At 42.1% G+C, this 27,191-nt stretch overlaps 1 protein-coding gene across 4 annotated transcripts in view; it reads right to left on the reverse strand.

Annotated features, from left to right (window-relative positions):
- Nucleotides 1-27,191, reverse strand: part of LOC126235897 (serine/arginine repetitive matrix protein 1-like) — a 137,110-nt gene that overhangs the window by 28,414 nt on the left and 81,505 nt on the right. For all 4 annotated transcript variants that reach the window (XM_049944838.1, XM_049944839.1, XM_049944837.1 and 1 more), the window contains exons 7-8: nt 24,677-24,884; nt 18,127-18,249 (exon numbers count right to left, since the gene is read on the reverse strand). In XM_049944838.1, coding sequence (XP_049800795.1) covers nt 18,127-18,249; nt 24,677-24,884 — 331 coding nt within the window. The remainder of the gene's footprint in view (nt 1-18,126; nt 18,250-24,676; nt 24,885-27,191) is intronic.

Raw genomic sequence — 27,191 nt, forward strand, 5'->3', positions numbered from 1 at the left:
TCAATAACATGTCAAAACATTCCAGCTCAATCTTGATGATTCTGTCCTTTTCAACTTCTTTAGTGTTCTTTCTTTTCTTTGTTATTCTGTCCTCCTTTGTCATGCTTTCAGCACTTGTTTCATTATCAGTAACATATTGCTTGTCCACTTATAGCAGCAGTTTTTCATTTTGTCCCCAGTTTTGATACCTAGTCTGCTCATGGTTTTTAATCTGCTTGTTACTCCATCATTAAAACACATTATGGCATCCATTATATCAATCTGAAATCCTGACAAGCCAGCAAAAACAGCTCTTGGCAAGCGTTCCCAAACACAACTACTGAAGCTTTCATTTGGATTCTGTGTTTTGCCACATAAATATTTTTCCAGGAGTTTGTAATCTGAAAGATCTTTTAAATTGGCATTCGTTCTCCCACAACAAGTTTCTGGTGTGGGATGTGCATGTGTGTATTTATGTCCATTTGCTTCACACCTCTTATACTTGCACCATGAAGTGTTTCCTTTTGGGCAGAGGCCATGCAGAGGATGCTCATCAATGAATATTCTGTGAAACGGAGTTGCACAAATGGTTTATCTTATCTCACTGAGATTTTTGATGTTTTAGCAGAGAATGAATGTTGTGTACAAAGTTCCAAGCTTTTTAGCTCTAATGTTTTAGTTACATGTCCACGTGAAGATATGTGCCATTTACTGCCATGAAATAGTTAGTGATAATAACTAAATACAATTTGAAGCAAAGGCATGAAACCGTTAGTGGTCTAAAAATAAAGAACTAAATACAGCTAAAGCAGTTTATTAATGCCCCAAGACAGAAATTTTAATTATTCGTAACAATGGCTGTAATAATACAAGGTGGAAATGACCACAGACCATAAGGGAACCAGCGGCTCTGTCACTGTATATGTTCCAAGATGGACTAAAGCAGGCTGGTGATGGATTACCAATAACCATTAAATGGAGAGGGAAAAGCATGACAGAAGAGAGAGAGAGAGAGAGAGAGAGAGAGAGAGAGAGAGAGAGAGAGAGAGAGAGAGAGAGAGAGAGTGTTTAAATAAGGGAATGAAGTTATCTTTCAGTTTTGTTACGCTGTCTATAAAATCATATTCTCACTTCAAAATTCCTACTGTTTTTTGTTTTATGCTAATCTACAATCTGTGGATCCTACAGCTTGTCTTCAATGTTTCCAAATTTTAAGAAGGTTGATTGGTTGGTTTGTTAGTTTTATGTTCCATAGGTCACTTGTAAAATTAATCATAATAGTGAGGAATGAGCCATTTTACATTAATATTACACATTCATATGTAAATAAGGCTACATGCTGATCATTTACAAACTTACAAGGTTTTTTTATTTAAAAAATACATATGTAAATTACAACATGGAATGCAAAGATAGCTGCTATTCACCTGCATAGAGGTGGCACTGAGTTGCAGGCAGGCATTACAAAAAAGAATTCTGAAAATATTTCACCTTTCAAGCAAAGTCTTGCTTCAAAACTAGACACACACAATGAAACAACCACCTAACACAAATGTAGCCACTGTCCCAGGCCTTAGTGGTTACAGACAGTGGCCATCTGAGTGTGATTTGTTCTTGTGCATGTTTTCTACTCCTGAAGGAGGTCTTTGACTGAAAGCTGAATTATTTCTAGCTTTCTTTTTCATTGTGCCTGCCTGTGATTTAATGACTCCTCTACATGGTGAGTAGCAATCTATCCTTTCCATATTGTTGTTACTCCATCCTGAACATTCCAATGTTTGACAAGTGTGTTTTCATAATGTCTATCCACTACGTAAAGAGATATTCTTCTACAGAACAGGAGTTTTCAAGTAGAATTTTTTTCAGTTTGTTTTCAAATCTCACTTCGATGCCCGTCACATCAGATAGCGGAGACGCTAAGTTTCAGATAGGCACCACAAAAAGATTGTCACAAAATAAGTTTTCGGCCAACAAGGCCTTTGTCAAAAATAGACCCCCCCCCCCCCCCCACACACACACACACTGGTATTGTTACGCTCTTGGAAGTAGGTCCTACTTATGTATTAGATATCTTATTACTAATTTACATTAAATGAAACTTTAAGATATTCAGATGTATTAACAGCCACCAATGTTTTTCTTAATCACGCTTTAGCCACGTAGTTTTTATTCCAAAATTCACGTACAGTCACAGTCTCTGTAGTGTTGTGTTCCGATTGTCGCACTGTTAATGGGCAGTATGAAATTGGCTGAGGCCGCTTTCTGTTCGGTAGTTAAAAACGTGCGTGGAACACAGTTAAAAAGTGCCGAGCAACACGTTGTTCTTGATGTTTTTGATAAATTTATGGAGATATTCAGTTTGAAGTTTTCCGAGTGTTGTATATAATGCAGTTCATAAACTCACATCGAACAAGTAGTGCAGACAGTAGCGTAATGGAATGTAAAGCAAATGCAGTTATTCGTGCATTTGTTCCTATTTCCCCAGATCAATTCCCCCCCCCCCCCCCCTCCTTCTTCTCGTTCAATTTGAAATACCTACATCTCATAAATATGAAACTCATCATCATTTTTTATGAATAATGCACATCACCCTACTTCTAATTACATACTGGGCACGAAATTCCTTTTTCCATTTCAAATACAAATTCTTAATTATCGATGTTTCATGAAAGACTGTTCATAAAACTAGTTTAAATTAAGAAAAGCATAACAATTTAATTTTTAAGGCAAAAATGAAAAACCAAATCCTCTATTCGGACTATGTTCACAGTTTTATAAGACAGAGGTAGATAAGTATCGTAGAAACATGAAAAACAATCATTTTCACAATGTCGAGCTCATCGTACCAATGCTGCATGTTTACATTTGCTACTGTACCATTACAATATGAACCCAACATAACTGATCTGGAGCCAAGGTGCAGGATTTGTCCCGAGAAGTAACAAGACTGCTAAGCTGCCAGACATACTGGAACTAACACAGGCAACTTTTTTACAAGTCACTGCCGAATGCTGGCGGAATATAGAACGGCTCATCATAAAAGAAGAAGTGAAAATGTTGCACCTGGTTGGCTTCGTGGAGTCTGTTGTTGATAGGCTCATTATCTACGAAGCAGGTTGACACTACCACAATTGAAATGTATTTCTCGGATACGGATAAGGAAAGAGCTAAGAGATTACCAGACGACTTACTCTAAATAATAGCTTTAGTGGCTTCAATATTTAACTATACAGCAAAATCCTTTAATATTATCTTACGTTACACACAGCTTAAGTAGAAAAATTACCCTGTGGTTAAGTCAGGAATTTTCATCATTCTAATTTTTAGTTACAATAGTACATTAGCTAAAAACAATAACATGTTGCGGTTTTCGTCTAGTCGTCTAAGGAGAGTATTGTGGGCGATTTGCAGCGTATTATTAAAAATTAAATGACATTCAAAGCTGTATTGGTCCTCTGCTCGTCTTGTTTTATGTGTGAACTGCAGCTGGGTACGTCACTGCAGGCTAGCTGCATCACCTGACTGGCCAGTGCTAAGTTAAATGTGCCGGTAAAGCTGTCGTACCGTATTATCGCTAAGACGATGTGCGCGTAACGCACAGCTCAAAACGTACCCTTATTATCGTACTTGGCAGTACTCGCGACAACTTGGCTGCAGTCCCATGTGAAACTGAAAACCAATGAGGTTCCCGCATAACTGGAAGAATACATAGTGCAATGTTTACATCAGGTTTATTCTTATGATGAATGGATAATAGTGTCTGGCAACTGAAGCTGCATAGTGTGTGTGTGTGTGTGTGTGTGTGTGTGTGTGTGTGTGTGTGTTTGACAAAGGTCTTGTTGGTCGAAAGCTTACTTTGTAACGGTCATTTGTTGTGGCCTATCTGCAACTCGGCACCTCCGCTGTACGGTAAGTAGCGACTATCCTTTTCGTAACATTCTTACACTCCATCCTGGAATTTCCATTGTTTGATGTCTGGCATACATTTAGTATGGTAGGGTACGTGATCAACAATGTGACTTCATTATGCAGACATTTTTGTGTTCAATGTAGTAATGAATGTCTTTTTCACCTTCTGGTGTTTTAATAGTACACACCATTGTCCCTTTGCAACTGTACTGAGTTATTTACAACAAATTTCATAAGGTATTGAATATACTGTGAAGCAGTCATCAAAATGCTTAACTCCTTAAACATATGTCTAAAACGTGATAATGGGTGAGCACCAAATAACATTCTTACAGAACATTTTCGGGCAATGGAAACTTTCTTCCTTAAAGACGAGTTCCCCTAAATATCATTCCATATGACACTTCTTAATGTAATAATTCCAGTCCAAAGAAGGCAGATACTGCCAAGTGTGAATACTACAGAATCAGTTTAATACATCATGAGTGAAAAATATGGACACAAATTATTTACAGAAAACTTGAAAAACTGGTAGAAGCCAACCTCAGGGAAGATCACTTAGATGTCCAGAGAAATGCAGGAACAAGGGAGGCATATTCATCCTACGCCTTCCCCTAGAAGATATGTTGAAGGGAAGGCAAACCTATGTTTATAGCTATTTGTAGATTTCGAGAAAGCTATTGATACTGTTGACTGGGCTATTCTCTTTGAAACTCTGAAGGCAGCAGGGGTAAAACACAGGGAGTAGACAATTACAACTTTTAGGAACTGGACACCAAAGAGAAGACACATTTGGGAAGGGAATGGGACAGAGTTGTAGCCTACCCTTGTGCTAGTCTGTGACTTGAGCCTGGCGTGAAGGAAAACAAGGAGAAATTTGGAAAGATAAGTTTTTTTATTCTGTAAAAACTTAATTTCTTGGATGAGGTCAAAGAGATGTTACAAGGGGAGATCCCCAAGTGTGGGACAGACTTTTTGAAATAGTTTATGTGGTATTTGATTTAATTTCTCCCCACTCTGCATTTTCGGCCATGTTATTGCATTCATTACATCTATTCCTCATTTAGCTTGAATGCCCCTCTATTTATCCCCTCTTTTGTTTACTCTTCATTTGCATCATTTTCTCCATAGTGCAACAAGACTTTGTTTTAACTGTTTGACAATTACTATCCAAGAAAGTGGATTTTTTAACGAGAAACCCATTTTGACAACATTGCACAGTCAATATAAATATATTATTTAGTTATTTTGTTTTTAACAAATGGAGGGACATTTTCAAAAGCTAAAATATTACAATAGGTACATAACAACAATTAAATAAGGGATTTGTCACTTAATGTTGCAAATGTTAAATACGAGGACAAACAAATACAGAAGCGTTCTTTAAACAGGCAGTTTATAGCGAGCTGGCAGAGATGTGAGCTCTCTTCAGCCCTCGATCCTCTGTAGGATGCAACGAAGTCTCACATCACAATAAGTAGCACTGCCTAGCAAGTCCACTGCATCAAGAAACCACGAGGAGGGGACTGTAAATCTTCAACCAGATAAAAGTGCTCATGAATAACATCAAAGTGACAGATGTTTAGTGAAGTTGTTAGTTCAGTTACAACCTGTAACTTGAGCTCCGCAACACTTCATGCTGTAAGCACAGTGTAAGTAGCATTAAGAGCTACTAAGATAAGGGTCAAAGATGAAATGAAAACTGGAATCAGAACCAGCAGTAGAAATCCAGCCCAAAGTAACAGCAGCCCATGTACAAGAGATTTCACCCTTACATGTACGAGAGATTTCACCCTTAAAGAAAAATAGTGGGCAGCAAGCATAGTTAACGGAACATGTAGGGCAGCTTAGAAAAAATAACGGAACCACAGAACACAAATATACCCTCACAGCTTAATACCACTAAATACAAAACACATATGGAATATAAATGAGTGGGTTAATGGGTGAGGGGCACTGTATTTGTAGCATGTGGACAAGTTAAGAAATTGGGTCTGATGGGAGGTATGCTAGGGCAGTCTGTACAGTTCTGGTGACCACTGTGTCAGGCTGGATAAGTGGTCAGAACATCAGCCTTGCAAGCAGGAGACACGGGTTCAGTTGGTAGGTTGACTTGAGGGAGGGGACCAAACAGTGAGGTCTTTGGTCCTATCAGGTTAGGGAAGGAAGTCGAAAGAACCATCCCAGCATTTGCCTGAAGCGATTTAGGGAAATCGCAGAAAATCTAAATTGGGATGGATGGAAGCTACAGTCACAAATCAAACACTAGCCCACCAATGTACGGTTAACGATATCCTTTCTGGCAGCTTTTTACCTCCTTTAAATGCTTCACAATCTGGCATTTATTTTACTTTTGGGCCTATCAATGACTAGTTCTAGACTGTGCCATTGTTATTCATTATGCTGTGTGGTTAGTGGTTTACTACTATATGCACATTTTTAATTAGGTGCATATTCTGTATGTATTTTGCACTGTGTGATTTTCATCATTAGTATTAACCTGTGAAGGTATTTGTGTTATGTGCTTCTATTATTTTTAGTCAGGTTTACTACACTGCCTATGGTCGCTGCCCACTATTTTTCTTTAATGGTGAACATCTCTTTTACATGTACCATCATTATTTTGAGCTGTTTTCCTACAGCCAGTTCTGATTTCCAATTTTCATTGTATCTTTTACCCTTATCCTAGTTGCACTACAGCCCATGATGTGCACTACACCTCATATGCCTGTTTATGATGGTGCAGCATACAGCACCACCTGTCAGAACGCTGAATAACCCCCTTTCGCTGTGCATCGGATTCTGAAAGGTACTGGCAGGGATGTGGAGCCATCTAGACTGTATTACCAAGGCCAGTTGCACTAGGTTTCTCAGTTAAGAATCCATGGCATGAACAGCACCACCGAGGTGGGATCACAGATTATTGGTTGGGTATACGACGGCTGCACCGTTTTCCTCATCCCTGACACTCTTTACATGCCCTCTACTGCTAGTGCTGCTACCCGCATTCTGTGAGTGGTTATTGGATGTTTATGTCCAACATAAGCAGTGGTCACAGTAATGTAACTGGACAGTGTAGGTACATTCAATGGACTGGAATTATGTGACTCCCATTATCTTTTCTCTCGAGTACTGTCAGCTTGTTCATAGTCTACCAGCTTAAGATAAATTGTTTTACTTTAACTTGCAGATACACCCAAAAATGGGGCCGAGTCCCTGAAAACTGGTAGTGTAAAGACTTCAGTTAATGAAAAACAGTACGACAGTAGCAGATGTTTTAGTCATAAACATTACATGTAACAATTATTGATGTCACACTGGCAAAAATTTATGCTATTACAGCTTGTCCACGGCAACATGATGATTTAACTGGTGCTTCCGCCAGTGGTGAAAATTTGTACTAGCTGAATGAATGCAGGGCAAGGTACATCTCTTGCCATTTCCAACAGCCACCATGCAAATCGTCAACTTATCATCGGCAAGCTGCACCTCAACAAGTCATGATAGTATTTCCACACCTAAGCTACATAGCCACTGTGGATAAAACTATTGTTTTTAAGGATCTAGAGCAGGACTGTCCACTGTGCAGCCTCCGGGTGCCATGTTGCCTGTTATATGATCTCTTGGCACCCTTCATAAGCCAATTTGTATTCCGACCACTTCTAATATTAAATCATAATTTAGAACAAACCTGTTTCTTGTATACTCCCTGAACAAATATCAGACCTCAATTGTTGGGAACTGGAGACAGAGTCACTTTAATCCCAATACAGCTTTGCACAGACAGTAAATTTGCTGTTTTTGAACATTGTTCTTCCTACAGACAGTTTCTTCCCCTTCAATATTTTTGGTGGTATCCAGTATAATTTGAGATCATGTGCATGTAGGTTCAGCTACGCGTGCGTGTGTGTGTGTGTGTGTGTGTGTGTGTGTGTGTGTGTGGATAAAACTACTGTTAATGTTGTTCCTCCTTTAGTTTCTGCCAGTTGGATTGTGGGACCAACTACTGTTTTTAAGGATCTAGAGCAGGACTGTCCACTGTGCAGCCTCCGGGTGCCATGTTGCCTGTTATATGATCTCTTGGCACCCTTCATAAGCCAATTTGTATTCCGACCACATCTAATATTAAATCTAATATTAAATCCTGAAATTTGTAAACACTAGAAACCTTCCATTCTCTACGCTTGTTGGTACAACAAAAATAACTAGAAAGAATGTGTTTCTTGATCTTTGTGCTGAAGATAGTTCATTTTCAAAATATTTTTCTTATCACTGCAGTATCCACCCACAAGATTTACATGCAAAGACTTTAAAGTTCGACCATGTCATTAAAGTTTTAACTTGAGTGGCAAATTAAATCCAATGATCCTCTTTACGCCACAGATTATTCAGAAATTTCTTGATTATATCAGGTTCTGCGCATGGGGGAATAATTCTTCATACAGAAGCAAAGGGTTTTAGTTGGGGGCACCTTGATTTAGGTCCCTTTGTAGATATCTCAGAATTAAATGAGCTAAACCTCCAGTTAAACGAAAAGTACAGTAAATGCTTTTAGAAGGAAACTAAAATTATAGGTCGCTCATTTAAAAATAAGTTCCCTATCACACTTTCCAGTTTTAAATTCAATTACAAAAACCATAATGTCGGCAAACGTGATAACCAACCTTTTGCTGAGCAACTTTAAATCATAGCTGCAGAAGTTAGTAACAGGTTTAGGCAGTTTTCAGCTCTTTTAAATCTTTATTAAGATAAATATCTGAAATCATATTTTGCAACTTCAAGCAATTTCTAGACTCTGGTAGAGAGGAGTACATATCACATTATCACTAGTGGTGCTTTAAAAATTTATGAAGTCATTGGTCCCACAATCCAACTGGCAGAAACTAAAGGAGGAACAACATTAACAGCACAGCCCAGTCAATGGGGAAGGAAAATGGGCAAACAGACAGGCAGAAGGTACCTCAGGGCAGCAGGAAAAGTGAAGAACAGGATTCGAGGAGGGTGGGGTGGGGGGAGAGCAGGGAGCACACCAGAGATGCTATGCTTGGCACAAAAGACCAGACAAAACATAGCTGGGGGGGGGGGGGGGGGTGGCGGGGGGTAGCCAGCATGGAGGTAAGACCAAAGGCCTTGGAAACCAGTGTGATGCTAACAGAGTAATTCTGGAAGGAAAGTGAAGTACTTAAATCTGGGATGACAAACCATGTTTGCAAAGAAAACCAAGGATGGACATAACCATGTGGGGGCATCTACTAATGTCCATGACAAGTAAAGAGGAAGGGCGTATTTAGTGCGAAGAGCCAAAAAGTGGGGGCAGTCCAACAAAAGAGGAGACTTGCAACTTCCAAGGGAGGGGACTTATTATGAGTAAAAAGCCATGGGTCAACCTGGCATGGCCAACAAGAAGATGGCAAAGGATGGAAGATTCACACTAGGAAAGGAGGAAGGAAAATGCCACATTAGACTGGGGTGGGAGGGGTGGGAGGGGGGGGGGAGAATTGCTGAAGGATGGCAGTTACATCAGTGGGCGTTAGTGACCAGTCAGGAGGAGCATAGGGATTACAAACCTAGACTGCAAGTCAAACCACACTGCAACTGCTTCCAGTACGTACGGAGAGGATCGACTTACTAACAACATCCATACAGACCTATGTGCAAATTCTATCAGAAGCCATCAAAGGGCAGAACCGGTTCGAAAAAAAGCACAGAACCCACATAAGGTCAATAAGGGAGTATCAGTAAAATGAGATTCCTTTAGTATGACAAGTTGCTGAGTGAAAGGAAATTAGGGACTGCAGCTCCATAAGGTGACAGTAATATCCATTACAATTCCATTGAATAAGCACAGGACGGGGATCCAAATGGAGGCGAACAGGCCAACGCTAGTCACACTGCCAGGTCACTATCCAACACCAACAAATAAGGGGCAACATCCATAAACAAGAGGTCAGACTCAGGTTGGGGAAGTCAGCATCTCTGGGGGCACTGGAAAGGCCTTGCCCCAGGACTTTCGTACATTTCTTCTTCTTCTCTTTTGTACGTCGAGGCAGCCTGTAGAGAAAGCAGGCTTCAGCGAGATCTGGAACTGAAAGAGGGGGTGACTGCCTGAAACGCAAACACAGGTGGCAGGATGTACAGCTTCACGTCGTACTAATAAACCATAACCTTGATCATCTCTGGGATCAAAAGCTAGAATAAAGGTGCCAGTATCAATGTTACTTTCCTTACAACCTTTCTGAACATGCCAAAAAAGTCAAAGCCCTGCTGTTCCAGATTGGCCCGGAGTTCCTCATCACTTTGGAGGATGAGGTCCCTATGAAAAATGACAACCTGAACCATATTCAAAGACTGGTGAGAAGTAATGGGCACAGGCATGTCACCAAGATTGTTACAGGTACAAAGGGCTGAAGTTTTGATCAACAGTGAACCCAACTGCTTCTGACTCAGAGAGACCACTTCGTCAACTTATCTTCAATAATTTCTATGAAAAATAAGGACCTGGTGGCAATGAAAGTGTTCCCGCCAGTGCAGATCAGGTAGTGGGGAAATGAGTTCACTACAAGCCAGCAAGCCTGGCCTCCTACCAGGGAGTAGTAAGGGAACAGAAGGACAATTAAAGGATCCATTCCCAACTAAAGAGAAGGCTGTAAAATAACAAAGTTTTTTGGAGCTTAATACATTCACTTGCAAACCTTCCACACTTATCGCCCACTCCAATTAGGGGCTCTCCCTGTGGGCACCACCCAGCCACAGCACGAGACATCTGGCACAATGGTCATTGCTGGGAGTTCTGATGCTCCATGACAACAAGCAACCACTTCCTGGCAGACCTGGGGTGGTAACAGCTCAGGTATCTGAAGCGTGTTCGTGTTGTCATCGGCTCAACCAAAAGGATACATAATGACCCCATCACATGGACTGACTACAGTGCTGACTGTGTAGTGTTAAAAAGACAATGGTACCAATTAAAAGATGGAAAAGCACGGCAATACATCAGAGAAGTTAAGTAAGGTGTTCTTCCCCAGCTCTCACACACTATGGAGACAAAATTTAGAAGAGCACGTCAAACTCCAAAAAGGGACCAAAAACACGGGGGGTGGCGGGGGCGGGGGGGGGGGGGGTGTACCAAGAGGAACAAAACCATAAAGGATAGCAGAAACCAGGAGGCTAGCCAGGCTGACATAATCAAGGATAGAGAGGGGAAATGAGAACATGAAGGTGGAGGCAAAAGAAGTGACTGCAGCCCTGGAGAGGAGAAAGGGCAGCAATAGCTCGGGGCTCCACGTTCACCATGCACAAACTCATGAAAGAGCAATGAGTCCCTGGGATGGAGGTGAGGACTAATCTTTGCAAGGTTACATTTTCGTCAATGAGCATCATCAAGAATAAATACTGATCCAGCCTGACAGACTCCCATCTAGATAACGCATTAACCAGCTTGTACCAGCTAAGCACCAGATTTTTCTGATTGGTTGGATTTGAGAAAGGGACCAAACTACGCAGTCATCAGGCCCTTTGTCCTTGGAATAACTAAAACCAATAAAAACCAACACTGTAAGAGGAAACTACAATGGCCATAAAATTACAAATTATTGACAGAGAAGGAAGGAAGAAGAGAGGAGGGAAAGAAAGTGACTAATGACAGGAGCATGAAGGAAGAAGCACAGGTAGACAAGATGGACACTCAAGATAAAACATACCCCATAAAGAAAGGAGTGGGAAGGCAGAGGGTGGGGGTGAACCACCAAGCCCAGTCGAAGCCAGTCCAATCGGGGAGAAGGGGGGAGCAACACGGCCTGCCATCCCCTCCACCCACCGATAAGGTTGAAGGTCCCACCATTAAATAAAGCAATAAAAACCCCCATCACGAAAAAATCTTAAAACTAGATCAGCTGCTGAGGCATTGTCAGCTAATGCCAGGGGTAGCGAGTCAGGAAGTCCGTCACAGGGCAGCTAAGTCAGGACAGCCCAATAAGAGGTGAACCACAGTCAACATTGACCCACAACGACGGGGAGGGGGGGGGGGGTGTCCTCATGACGGAGGAGATAACCTTGAGTAAGCCAAGTATGGCCTATGCGGAGCCAGCAAAGGATGACAGAGGCTTTACGAGAGGCCCTAAGGAGGACCGCCACCTTTATCGCCCTGATCTTGTTCGGCGAAGAAAGAGTGTGCCATTCTGCATTCCAAAGTCCCCAAAACCTGATGACGTAATGCCAAGTGAAGATCTATTTCCAGAATGCCAATAGCAAAAGAAGGCTCGTTAGTAGCCAATTTAGCCAGTCGATCGGCAAGTTCATTACCAGGGATCCCAACATGGCCTGGGCTCCAAATAAAAACCACTGAACATCCAAGTTGATCAAGGAGAGAAAGGGAGTCCTGGATAGCTCTGACCAACAGATGGTAAGGAAAGCACTGGCCAATATCTTCCAAACTGCTCAAGGAGTCATTACAAATAGTGAAGGACAGTCCTGAGCAGAAGCGGACATGGTCCAGTGCGTGCAAGATGGCTACCAATTCTGCAGTAAAAACACTACAGCCATCTGCAACAAACGAAGTTCCATGGGTGTCACATAGGTGTAAGCATAACCAGTGTGACCAGCAACCATGGAGCCATCAATATAAATCACTTATGAACCCTGGAATGAACTGAGGAGACAGTAGAATTGGTGGCGAAGGGCCTCCGGAGGGACAGAATCCTTTGAATTGATGGAGAAATCAAGACAGAGCTGCAGCCAAGAGATGCACCACGGAGGGGTATGTGCGTGAGCAGAGAAAAGATGCGGTAAAGGGAAGTGCTGGAGCTCAGGAAAAAAGTGACTGAATGCGGGCAGCCATGGTAATCCCACATCGTGGCCCTCACCACGGGAGGTTGATCTCCGTGTCTGGATAAAGGAGACCATAATTAGGGTGCTTTGGGGTTCAGTGAATGCGGAGCCATAAGATATCAGCTGTTATTGGTGCAAAACTCACAGCAGTGGAATCACAGCCTCTGCGAGAAGGTTAACCACAGGGGTAGTCCGGAAGGCACCAGTCGCAAGTCATACACCACAATGGCGGATGGGGTCTAGTATCTGCAATGTCGAAGGTGACACAGAACCATAGACAGGACTCCCGTAGTCTAAACGAGACTGGACCAGCGCTTTGCACAATCGCAGGAGAATAGAGTGGTCTGCACCCCAGGTGGTATCGCACAGACATCTAAGAACATTGAGATGCGACCAGCACCTCCTCTTCAGCTGGCGAAGATCAGGGAGCCACGTCAACCGGGCATCAAAGACCAGAGCCAAGAAGTGATGGGTGTCCACCACCTCGAGGGATTGACCATTGAGGAACAGGTCCGGATGGGGATGGACTGTACAGCGACGGCAGAAATGCATGACACATGACTTGGACACCAAAAACTGAAAGCCATGGGAGAGAGCCCAAGATTGCGCCCGGTAAATTGCCCCCTGTAGACGGCGTTCTGCAGCACCCATGACGGAGGAAGCGATCTAGATACAAAAATCTTCAGCATACAAAGAGGGGGACACTGTCGGCCCAACAGCCGCCACCAGTCCATTAATGGCAACAAGAAACAAAGGGACGCTCAGCATGGAACCCTGTGGAACCCCATTTTCTTGCCGATGGGAAGTGCTGTAGGAGGAACCAACTTGGACCCGGAAAGAGCAACAAGAAAGGAAGTTACGGACAAAAACGGGAAGAGCGTCACGAAGGCCCCATTTGTGAGGGGTGGTGAAGATGTGGTGGTGCCAGCAGGTCAAAGAAGACTGCAATGAGGTATTGCTGATGGGCAAAAGCCGATCGGATGGCAGACTCCAGGTGGACCAAGTTATCCACTGTAGAGCGGCCACAGCGAAAACCACCTTGAGTTGATGACAAAAGGTCGCAGGATTCAAGGATACAAAACAGCTGCCGACTCACCAGGCATTCAAGGAGCTTGCAGAGGGTGTTGGTAAGGCTAATTGGATGGCAGCTATCTAACTGAGGAGGTGGCTTCCTAGATTTCAACACCGGAATAACAATGCTTTGCTGCCACTTGGTAGGAAATACCCCCCACTCCACAGACAATAAGTGTTGGAGCATTTGGTTATGTATCCGATCCGGTCCAGGAGCCATGTCGGGACAAAGGGTGAAGGCGCTGGCGAATTCCCACTCGCTAAATGGGGCATTATATGGCTCCAACCAGCGAGGAATGAAAGACAAAGGCAGTCACTCTGAGCGCAATTTCCGGACGAGTAGCATGGGCGGATACTGAGTCGATGCAGAGGCTTGGGCAAAGAGTTGTGCGACATGCTCTGTGACAAAGTCCGGATGGGTAAGGACAACACCGTGCACAGAAATCCCTGCAACACCAGTGGAAGGACAATGACCAAAAATTCGCCTGAGTTTCACCCAGACTTATGAAGAGGGGGTGTGCGGCCCTATGGCAGCCACATATTGTTCCCAGTAAATCCGTTTCTGAAATTTCATTAGTTAATGGGCCCGGGCACAGAATCATTTAAAGACCAGAAGGACAGCAGTAGAAGCGTGCCGCTTGAAGCATTGAAGAGCATGGTGGCGGTCTTTTATGGTCGCAACAATTTCCAGAGTCCACCAAGGGACCATCTTCCAACAGGACGAAGATTGGCTGAAACAGCTGTGGAAAGAATGGCGGCAGTCAAAGTCTGTGTAGACTCATCAATACTATTGTGTGGTAGTACAGGGGGGATGGTAGCAGAGGAGAAGGCACCCCAATCAGCTTTAGAAAAGGCCCACCTGGGAGGGTGACGGAGCGAGATATACTGAAGGAAGGTCAAACTATCGGGTAATGATTGCTGTCACGTAAGTCATCGTGGACATCCCACTGAATGGAGGGAAGAAGGCCGGGACTGCAGACGGAGAGGTCAATGGCAGAGAAAGTCCCGTGTCCAACACTAAAGTGTGTGGGAGTGCTTGTGTTTAGGAGACAGAGGTCAAGCCCTGCCAGAACAGCTTCAACTTTTCCTGCCCAGGGCAGTAGCGTGTGACTACCCCAAAGAGCATAGTGGCCATTAAAGTCCCCTAGAAGTAGGAAGGGAGAAGGGAGTTGCTGAGGAAGGGTGGTTAGGGCAAGGAATGTGGGCAGCCTGTCAGATGGGAGGTAGAGATTACAGATTGTGATTGGAGTGGCAAGATGGACCCTGACAGCAATTGCTTTCAGAGTGGTATGGAGGGGAACCCATTTACTAACAATTTCCTTGCAGACCAAGGTGCAAACACCACCAGAAGCCTGCAAGGGGCCAATTTGGTTTTGACAGAAAGCGTGGAACCATGAAGGGTGGGTGAGTAAGAATTGAAAAAATGAGTCTCCTGGAGAGCAATGCAAGCAGCAGAGTAGGAGGAAAGAAGGGGTTGCAACGCCGGGAGGTGACACAAATAGCCATTACAATTCCATTGGAGGATCCTCAAGCTGGAGTCCAAATGGGAAGCGAATGGACCAGAGCCGGTCCCGCCGCCGAGTCACCATCCATCACCGATAAGGATGGGCTAATGTCCATAGAGGTGGGGTCAGACACAGTTGGTTCATTGGTTGGAGGAGGGGAAGGTGGCACATCAGGAGGTACCGAAGGGGCCTTGCCCTTGTTCTTGTGTTTCTGCTTCTCTTGTGAAGGAAGAGAAGGGCAGATTGCAGCGAGGTCGGGCACGAAATTACACCTGGCAAACTTGGCACCAACTGTCCGCGGATCGCGCGGCCGATGTGGAGCTGCAGATCGCCTTTCAGGGGGGTGCCGGGAAGAGGAGTCCCGGGAGAGAGCTCCAGTAGCAGCAGCTGCCAACGAAGGGGAACACTTCTCCAGCGGGGAAGGGGGAACAGCACCCGAAGGGGTGGGTATGGGTACTGATGAGGAGGGGGAGGGGAGTGGGAGAGTGAGGGTGAGGTGGAAGGCGAATGGAGCGGGGCTGGGAAGAGGAGGGGGTAGGAGGGGGAATGGACATAACTGAAACAAAAGTAGAAGTTTATAGGCATGGGATGGAGTCAGTCATACTTTCGACAAGCCTCGGTGTAGCTAAGTCGATTAAGGTCTTGTACTCCTGAATCTGTCATTCTTTCACATACACCGGGCATGCTGGCGAGCATGGAGGATGCTGCGCATTACAATTTACACACACTGGCAGGGGAGCACAGGCACTCCCCTCATGGAGGGGGCGCCCACAGTCACTGCAGAGGGATCATTGGTGCTGCGGAAGACGTGTCCAAACCATAAGCATTTAAAGCAACTCATCAGTGGTGGAATGTAAGGTTTTACGTCACACCCATACACAATCACCTTTACCTTCTCTGGGAGGGTATCCCCCCCTCGAAGGCCAGGATAAAGGCGCTTGTATCGGTGCGATTTTTTTTAGGGCCTCACTGTACACGGCGGATAAATCAGACTCACCACTCGAGGTTTGCACGGAGCTCCTCGTCAGTTTGAGGAGAAGAAGATTCCGGTGGAAAATGATGCCCTGTACCGATTTCAAAGATTGGTGGGGTACGACGGAGACTGAGATGTCACCGAGATGGTCACAAGCACGCAGGGCTTCAGATTGGGCAGCAGAAGATGTCTTTATGGCTTCAGATTGGGCAGCAGAGGATGTCTTTATGAGCAAAGAACTGGACTGCATTTTACTCATGGATTCCACTTCGCTATACTTATCTTCAATAATCTCCACGAAAAACAAAGGCTTGGTCGAGGCAAAACTTTCGCCTCCTGTCCTAGTACAAACCAGGTACTGAGGGAAAGGTTTCAACTCAAGCCAGTGAGCTTGACCCTCTTTCCAAGGAGTGACCAGGGAGGGGAAGGCTGAAGGATCAGAAGGAGTGTCATGTCTTCTATCACTCTTAAAGACAGTCACAGAATGGGCAGGATGTTGAAGCTTTTGCCGCTTCATGTGCAAGGCGTCCGCCCTAGTACCATCCACTCCAACCAGGGAGTTCTGATGCCTCAAAGTGATAAGCATAGACTCCTTGGCATACACGAGGCGTTAACAGCTCAGATGCTAGCAGTGTGATCCCTTGCCTGTCAGGGGGTTCAGCCAGGTTGGTACTTAACAGTCCCACCACATGGACTGCCTACCATGCAGGTGACCTAGCAGGAAGGGGGCCAGGGTGCAAGGGGAAAAGGGAGGGGAGGGGGAGAGGAGCCTGCACCCTGGGAACTAGGTTGGGAGTTCATCCCCAATGGCTCACACTGAACGGAAAACATTGGAAATGGAGGTCAAACCCCAAGGGGACCAAAAGCGCTGAAAAGGAGATGAAAACAGCAAACTAAACAATAGCACATATCAAAACATAGCCGGGAGCATAGCCAGGTCAATATAAAGAAGTCCACCAAGAGGGCAAGGAGGGGGCAGGGAGAAAGGAGTAAGGATATGGAAGGAGAGGAACAGGGACGGTAATGCAGTCTGGAAAAAGGAAGGAGACTGCAATAGCTCAGGGCCCCGTGTGCGCCCCACCCCTATCCACAAGAGGAACTGTGGGTCCCCGGGGCCAGATTTTTTTTTTTTTTCTCAACTTACAGCCAACATGTAAATTAATTATGTACATAGTAAAATAAAACAATCTGAATTATGATCCTTTGAAATACTTCAACAGCATTACACATTTGTTGTAGTAGTAGTAATAGTAGTAGCAGTAGTAGTAAATAGTGATTGCGGTGGAGGCGGCACCTGTACCAACTTAAGACACGAGTTAAATACGTCCAAGCACATAAGAAAGTTGGACAGCACTGATCAACAGTATCCTGTAAAATTCTTTTTTGTTTATGACTTGTCAACAAAGACCCACTAGGGTGGATGGCTGGAGGGTGTGATACTTGGGACCACGATCACCATCACCACACACAGTTTCAGAGAGTCAATCCCACCCCTGCACCCACACCACTCTCCCCTCTCCTTGTTAGTGTAATTTGAAGAACAGTATCTCTGTAAGTAAAAGTGTTGAGAGCATATCAATGGTAAAGAGAATGCATTGCCTTCGAGCCAAATAACTGATATCTGTAACTGCTCATGAACTGTAGATGGTAACGATGTCACATAGGACATACACTGTATTTCAAATAAAAGAAGGCACAAAACAATAAAGACTTCAACACTCCCAAACTTAATAGGAATTTTGCAGTTCATGGCAATTACTTCAAGAAATTCTAATATCAAAGTGATGAATACTTAATCACCATCTACATAATAAAAGTGAAACTACTGTAACAAGCACGACAAATGCAGTCTCTATGACAAACCTGCTGGAATCTCCACGATAGTCTCGTCCACGTTCGTATGTGCGCACTACCTCGCCATGACTGGGATAGCGGTCGTCACGTCTGCGGAGATCTAACTCATGACGTAAGTCATCACCGCCGCGTCTGGGTAAAAACAAATTAATGTTAACAGTAAGTTTCAAAAGCAGTAACATGAAAAATTATCAACTGAGACCGTGAATTTCAATGCAACTGTGCTCAAAATCTTACAACACACTGCAAATAATATGCAAAAAATAGGTTTCTTTTTCAAAATCTACAAAAATTTGTCAGCTCTCAGTAAATGGAGCCTTGCACAATTACCATTCCCTTCTCTTACAAGTTTCTGAGAAAGAAATAGCTATCCAAACTCAATACGAACATAGGACAACTTAACACGTAATTCAATCTTATGGGAACCTAATATCAAAAGCAAATCAGCTACTAAATTAATAAAACTGCCTCTGTTTGCCAAAAAGTTCATTTGCAACAACTTCGTTCGAAAGTTCTAAATCGTTTCACAATTATCTCCTGTTGCTAGGTGCAGCTGGGTAAGAGGAAAAAATATCTTCTTGTTTTAAACCCATCTTACCCTCCTGAAGCACAACATTCTAGTCCGAATTCATTTAATTTCTTCACAGGCACATCCATCTTCACTTCAATTATCTGTAGCTCATTTTTCTTGCTGGAAGGATCCCCATCTCTTATTCTTTCTTCATCAATTGAGTTTACAAGCTCAAACTGTTTGTACCTCCTTATCTCCTATCTTACAACAAGGGCACAGAACTGGTACACTATAGCTTTGTACATCTCTCTCTCTCTCTCTCTCTCTCTCTCTCTCTCTCTCTCTCTCTCTCCTCACTCACTCACTCACTCACTCTGATGAAAAATACAATTTCACAGGCTGAGCTACAATGTTGAAGCAGTTGTGTGCCTATCCGAAATTCAACACTTCCATTGAAGAGTATTAATTTTCTCTACCCATTTAACTGTACAACTTCATTAATTTATATCTTTACATTTGAATTTCTTATTTTGTGTTTCATCCTGTGTTCTGTACTTTACACAGATTTAACACGTTCGCTGCGGTATCAAATACGAGCCACTAACCTACAAGGCAGAAACTTTAAGGGAGCATTTACCGCGAGCCAAAATCTTACTGAAGCAAAATTTTGCAGTTTTTGTTCCATATCTGAAATATTGACAGTTAACACATACAAGCATCAGTCACATTTGGATCCTGTGATAAGCTTGTAAACTGTCATGACCATTATATAAAATAATCTCAATGGCTCCTCTGATTTATTCTCAACGAAAAGAAAATTCAAACAACAAGCAAATGCACATCCTTGGAAAAGCAGAAAATAAAACTGGCAATGAGAACACTGAAAAACTAATAAAATGAAAAAACTAAAGCTGTAGCAGACAGTCTTCCATTCGCATAAATAATATGACAGCATCTGATCCTGCCTATCAGTCCCAGAAATATTTGCATTGTATTGGCAGTGACTTCGAGATTGTTTGCTGGCGTTAATTCATAACTTGTACCACTGTGTTCTGTAATTCCATGAAAATGTAAACGACATCTGCTCTATCCTTCCATTTTCCAATCATCACGCATTGCAAATAGTGAGCAATAGTGTTGCCTTTACTCAGTTTTGCAGATAATACCACTTTAAGACTGTTCCTCCTATTTAACCTCAGTGTTCCAGTGCAACACATTTTCAGATAGAATAAGGTTTAGGCTAACCTGAAAATGTAGTAGTAACTGTCCAAGTAAATATGGTTTCTTCTCCAACTGACAAGCATCCTCACGTACACAGCACTCTTATTTACAAAACCATCTGGATCGTTTAGCCTGTACATTTTGATGCTGTATTTATGCCTTTTTTTATTTCATGTATGTTGTCTGAAGGATGATCTCCTCTTCAAAGAATGATCGATTCATCTACAGATAGGTCTCTTTCTGGATTAAAAAACTCTATACATTCTATTGTTAAAATAATTTAGTATAGGTTGTATTTTACATAATCAATCATCTGGTTTTAGGTGTCCTGCTTGTGGATTTTTAGCAAAATGTAATGAGTGTAAGATGATCGCACATTTGTGTCTGCTCATGCTCATCGCTGCTGTTCTATTTTGAAACAGAGGATCTTTCTTCCAATTATCTTGGAATCTAGTGGTTTTCCATTATCCATACATAACGCAATACTTAAGATCACAAGTATTTCATCTATACTAAAAGGTTTCCAGCAACAAATCCTAGACCTGTCCTCCATATCATCACTACGAAATAAACACACAGCCTTGTCATTCATTTCATCAGCCATATACTAGAAAATTTCTTCTGTAAGTAGTAGCCAAAAACAACCATAGCTATAGTGCTAATGGGATTTATTGGTGAACATTCCTGTTTTGTAAATCACATGGCTCGTCATAATTTATTAATGCCTCCCAGTTTGGGTTCATCATAATCATCAATTTCATCACTCTCTTAGTACATATCTTCTGAGTCTGCACTCTCACGAAACATATCTGAAGGCTTTGCTTCCACGCTGTCATCACTAGGCACATTTTATTGCTCCGTTCTGTTACCTTCGAACTCGAAATAACTGTCTTTTAATATGTTCAGTAAATTATTGGCACTGAGATTTTCGTTCTTCCTACACTTTTTAGCATTAGAAGGTCCTAGTGTCAGTTGATAAGCTAGCTGTCATTTCAAACAATCTAACTCTCAGACAACTAAGCACATGCGAGAGAGAGAGAGAGAGAGAGAGAGAGAGAGAGAGAGAGAGAGAGAGAACTGTAAAATCCACACTGGCTAGTTTGTCATGGAAATGCTTTTAAGGGTTAATAGCACTGAGTTAGTGACTCATGTTGATGCTTAAAAGTGTCAGCCGCAGCGAACGTATTGACCACCTTACCTCAATTTTTTCCACTGGTCATGTTCCCATAACAAACTGTTACAATTCTGAAACATTTTTTACTTTATTTCTTTTGGTTCTACTGCAGATTCAGTTCTCATAATAAAACGTAAATTTTAGAATAAATCATTTACAGACTGCCATGTTTTTTCACCTATGACGAAGCCTCATTGTAAACACAATACACTGCTTACGTACTTAATACTTTCTATCTATTGCATATAGCTTTAGGTTCCTCTCCTTTTCTTCTCATGCCAATTTCTTCCACACATTTAACTGTACATACTTCAATTCTGCTTATTTATCATACCACACTGGTTTTTCACTTCTTAAATATTCTTTAACAACATACAAATTTTACTTTGTCCTCATATCACGAAGTTTCTTGTTACATAATGTACCATATCATATTTGTACACAATAAGGGAGGGGCAGAGTATCTGCTCTTTACAATCTTAGGTAACCATGTTATACATTACAGCATTTTGTTGTAGCTGCAGAAATCACTACACACACTGCCTTATTCATTTACAGTGTTCCTTATTCAACTCGCCTGTGTGTTCTATCTGTTTGTACACCAAAAAATATATCTTCTTTGAGCCCAAAAGTATTCTCATGGTGATAATAGCATACACTATCAAAACTTTTTCAAAATCAAAATTGAGCTCCCTACATTTTACATTCAATTTTTTCCTTAATACAATCCTGGTGATTTCATTAGAAATATGGGAGATCATTATCTCTTCTTGCAATTTCCAACTTCTTTCTTGAATCCCGTTTTAATGATTTTTGGGCAAATTATTTGGACACTCTTCATCTCCTTCTATGATTACCATCTCATCTGTTAATTTTCTGGTTCAGCTCCTTCCATTTCAGCCAATGAGTCGCCTGTAGCTTGTTAAACGTCTGCTCCTTTTACCTCTCAACATCCATTGTTTTCTTAAAAAACAATGTCTCACTGCCCTTCCCTTCATTTCTTCTTGTTTTCTTAATTCTGAACATTATCCAAGCTTTTCTTATACACTGCTCAAAAGAATTAGGGAAAAATGGCTTCAGGATTCTCCCATACTCCACTGAGAAACAATTGAGGACTAGGTAAGTTACCTAATTTCCCAAATTAAGTACACAACAAAACAACATTACATCTCATTCACTTACATAACAAGAACCCAAATGTCTGACAAGTGTTGAGAAGGTGGAAACAATCATTCTTCCTGTCATATTGGGAGCTTTTCATTGAACTTTGTGTGACACCTTCAATAACTTCTATGCCCTCCATGAGTGTTTATCACCATCTGACACCTTCATGGCATATTCCGTTTAAGCCTATGGAGGTCACCCTGTGGTTCCGTTCCAATTCTTCACTGCGAGTCCTTGAGGGTTCTCGATAAGTCTACATTGGACCAGGACAGCCACAAACACATCTGTCAAGTAGGTCCCACACATGCTCCATGGTGTTTAGGCCAGTAGTCACCGCTGGATCCTGCATTACTTCAATATCCAGGCTTTACAATATATTACTGGTGATGCCTGCTAGGTGGGCCCTGGTATTACTGTGCGCGAGACGGAATTCAAGGCCACCACTGTGCGCAGTAGCCACCACATGCTCCAACAGGATCTGTTCAATGTACTGCCTCACTGTACAGGGATGAATGACGAGATCCCTACAGCTATGCCTCACCACACCATCACAGACCTTTGGCCAAATCTGTCAATTTCCTGGACAACATTTGGCAGGTACCGCTCACCAAGGTGCCTCCATGCTCTAACACAGCTGTCACCTTGTTTCAGAGGAAATCTGGACTCTTCTGTGAATAACACGTTTGGCCAGTAACAAAATTCGCTAGTTGATATGAGAATGGCAGGACTGAAGGCAAGATGCAAAATATTGTGTCAAGCAGATACTCAAACAGGAAGTCTGGATCATAAGGTCCTTTCTTGTAACCTATTCCTTAGTGTGATCAGACACAGTGACACCAGTGGCCCTTCTGAGATTCTCTTGCAGACCTATGGCAGCAGCCGCACGATGACCCAACACAGAGATGGCCAGGTGTCTGTCTTCACAAAGGGTTATAATGCGTTGGTGACCTTGCCCAACTCGCCATGTATATTGACCTATCTGTGTGTACAGTGTCCACAAATTATGGATGACAGACAGTCATTGGAATCTGCAACAACACATTGGAAAGACCATCCTTCTCAGATCAAACAGACTGTCCTCTTTACTTGCACTCCTTTGCATTTAGACGTCATGTTTCATGTGCCTGGTTCAATACAATGTCCACAAATTACAACTGTTGTCTGTGTACCTCACTAGAGGTACACACTTCCAGTACTCACTTTCTTCTGAGGGGTCACCTGATACTATAATGCATTATACAACAGATGGCAAAAGACTTTAGTTGTCATGCATACTGGAAGCAGTGACTCAGGCTATTCAATAAGGCCATAGGTATCAGCAGTATCAAAATAGACTTAACATACTGGACATTGATACATGTGTTCACCTAATTCTTTTGAGTCGTGTATTTGAGAATTCCATTAAAATACTTTTTCATGATGTGTATCACCTTGCACTATGAACAAATTCTCTCTCTCTTAAATAGAATGATCTAGTTGCATTTTCTGCTTGTATATGCATCACATTACTTTTTCTTTTTTAGTTGTGTTTATCTTTTTATTATGTACTTCACTCAGGATATGCTTTGTATATTTTCCCACACACACTTATTAAACATTCCATTGCCTCTTTTGATATCCTTTTAGTTCAGCCAATTCTCATCCACAATGTTAATTTTTGTTCTTGATGTTACAGATAAGAGTTTTCCTTTTATCTTCTAATCTTCCCACTTCTGTCTGTGCTACACGACTACTTTCCTCAGGCTAATGAAATTTGACACTGCTAGCTCTGTTGCTACCACCTTACAACAAATTTCTTCCTCGGTGGTAACATCTCACGATTTCAAACTAAGCTTTCTGGACTATTATACAGTTGAATGCAGTCCCCTTGTCTTCTTATCCTGCTGTTCTTCCAAAAGAATGTGTTTCATATTTCCATTTAGTTCACTACAAAACAATCAATAAACATGTTATCTGCTGAATTTCTGTTTCTACACTTAAAAGTTACTTTTATTATTTGTTCCTGTTTTTTTTAAGCATTTCCTCTGTTGTAAAATATGTATGTACCTGTTCCCCACTACCTCTCTATATTCTGTCTTTCCAAATACTTCATAATTCCATGGTGTCTTCTCCCTTACTTAGAGTTGCAGAAGTCTTTTAACTCCTAGTTACCAGTGCTCATTTTAAAATATCAAACTTACAAAAAAGTTGCAGCACCTGCCTTTAAGGGTCATATTTCTAAGACTGAAATGAGGATCAACATGTATCTATGTTCTATTCCAAATGATGTCTGTTCTTTGACTGTCACATGTATCATTCATATGATATAAGACCTTCCTTAATATTGTCAAAAACTTCCATTCATCAATCTTGAAAATTCCTACAATTCAAAAGCATCCAATGTTCAATGAATTCTGTTATGTTCATCTACTTGATGATTTGACACTGACTGCCACTCCTAACTGAAAATTCCTAGTATAAAGTTCTCAATTAAAAAGCTTTGCTTTTACCTCTCATAGCGATCATCTCTCCTGTCCCTTTCATACCCAGATGTAGAAGGACGATCATAGTCACGATGAGTACGACCATAATCACGATGTGATGTCAACGGTGTTGCAGACTCACGATGTTCTGGTACATAGTATGCATCACGTGATCGGCCTTCTGAGTAACGTGGTGGTGGAGGTGGCGAAGGTGGCTCATAGCGAGAATGGGAACCTGTTAGTTATTTAAAGATCCAATACAAGAATAGGTAACACTACAAGATCAAAACTAAGATAGACGGAAAATACAGACTCAATACAACACTTACAAAAACTGAAAGTCATTAAACTTTAAAGGATTATCATGTAAAACAAAATATGCACTTATTACACTTATACAGAGGAAATAAAATTAGTTAGGTTCCGCCTCATATAATTTATTCATAAGTGGAAGAGAACTACTTGTCGAAACATGTTCCACTGGAATTTATGGCTAGACTTCACTAGATAATATCTAGTGACACACAAATATATGAAGTGCCTTAAATGGCCTCCACTACTATCAGTATAATAACACATTCACAAAAGTTAGTATAAGTCGAACATGCTGTATAGTGTAAAGTAATTGTCTCTTCTCTTATTTGCCTGTTTCAACAAACTTTTGTGGATTGTTAGCTGTGATAGTAGTCTTTAGACAACAAAACCAAATTTATAAGATTGAATCTCCTACACTTCCCCCCCCCCCCCCCAACAAAACAGCTGCTGTGCGATGAGCCATATGAAGACGAGCATTGTCATCAGTCAGCACAGCACCCATTCCACACCTCTTTCTGGATGGCACGTCACAGTGTCCACATTGTTTCACCTGGGCAGGAAGACAATGAGCAAAATGCCCTTCCTGTCCCAGAACACAACGCACATCACCGCCTGCACCGACATAGTCTGTATTAATTTCATCTTCATCAGAGTTCCACTATGACACCAAGGCATGGATTGCTACTTGGTTTTGGGGTCAAGTGAGAAATCCAAGCCTCATCGCACGTATCGATCCTGTCAAGATACTCGGCGCCATCATGATACCACCGCATATTGTCAGTGCTGCTCCAAAGCATTTAGTTTTGTGCTTGAATGTCAGGTTTTTCGGCACCCACCTAGCACACATTTTCTTGAACAACAGGTGCTTAGTGACAACTTCATGAAACAAGGATTGCAATATCTACAGAAAATGGGCTGCTGGGCTCCATAATCGAGAAGCGAGAGTTCTCCAGGATCCGCTGCCATACCAGCTCAATCACATGATCACGATTAGTGATGGCCGTCCACTGCGCTCTCCATCATGGACACTTTGATGACCTTCGGGAAAAAAGCCTACACTAGCAACACAACATCCGTTTACTCACGAAGTTCTGCCCACAGACCTATCAGAGCTGACAGTGAGTTTTGATGGGTGCTATTTTTCATGCATTAAGTAATCTTATTACTGACCAAACCTCAGAGGCAGCAGGAGAACAAAGAAGAGCTGCCATTTCAGGGAACTGCTGCTGCAGTGCTGGCACCAGGCGGGACCTGTCCGGCTGGCATTTGATTGCCATGCCATAGATCTGCTGCACATGCAAGATTGTCCCACCTAAATGTGTCTACTTTAAAGTAAACAACACCGGGAAACTTATTTTCCGGATGTGCTTTGTAGAATGTTTGTTTTTAACAAGAAAAAATATTTCTTATATAACACTTCTTACAAATCGTTCTTAGGAGATTTTTTTGTAGGGAAGTCTTAAAACGTCTGTGGTATATCAGGAGTGTACGCTACCATTTGTGACAATCGCGGTACCATGAAGGAGGCATGTAAATACAAAAAATGTTCAAAATTGGGTATTTATGTAATGATCATACTTCACAACAGTATGGTGCATGCATTAAATGAAAAGTGCCAACTAACTAGCCACATAGATGAATTTAACATAGTGAATCATCATCCCTCAATAACTATACTTGGCTGACAGCAAAGGGCTTTATGTGAGCAAATCACAGTGTTGCATGCTTTGACATCATATGAGGCTGCACTTTGTAGAAAATAATATTACTTCAATTTGCACAATAGTAAGGTATTATCAAGCATATGCGACATGACAAAGGTGAATGCCATGGGCTGCTCACAACTTCAAAGTAATCTCCAGAGCAACCACTGAATCAGGAGGGAATATCTAGGTTTTCAAGAGAACTTTTGGAGCTAAACTCAAAAAGATCAATCCTAGCATACAGGTTTCAAAGATTGTTCTGGATGTTTAGTGGGTACCACTTCTTCATTGACTCAGCCAGTCATCTGACTTATCTCCTAATACACATGCCAGATGTTCACCCAATTTCATTAGCAAATAAAAATTTACTTTCCGTATGCCACATAAATAGAACAGCATCAATAAAAGTACACTGTCCATAAACAACCATTCACGTAACTTATTTTTGATGAATGGATAATTTATTTCTGTCTTTGATTGGATATTACACTGAATGATGCCTTATTTAAGTCACTGATGACATC

This window comes from Schistocerca nitens, chromosome 2 (assembly GCF_023898315.1).
Source record: "Schistocerca nitens isolate TAMUIC-IGC-003100 chromosome 2, iqSchNite1.1, whole genome shotgun sequence".
In the NCBI taxonomy this organism is placed as follows: domain Eukaryota; kingdom Metazoa; phylum Arthropoda; class Insecta; order Orthoptera; family Acrididae; genus Schistocerca; species Schistocerca nitens.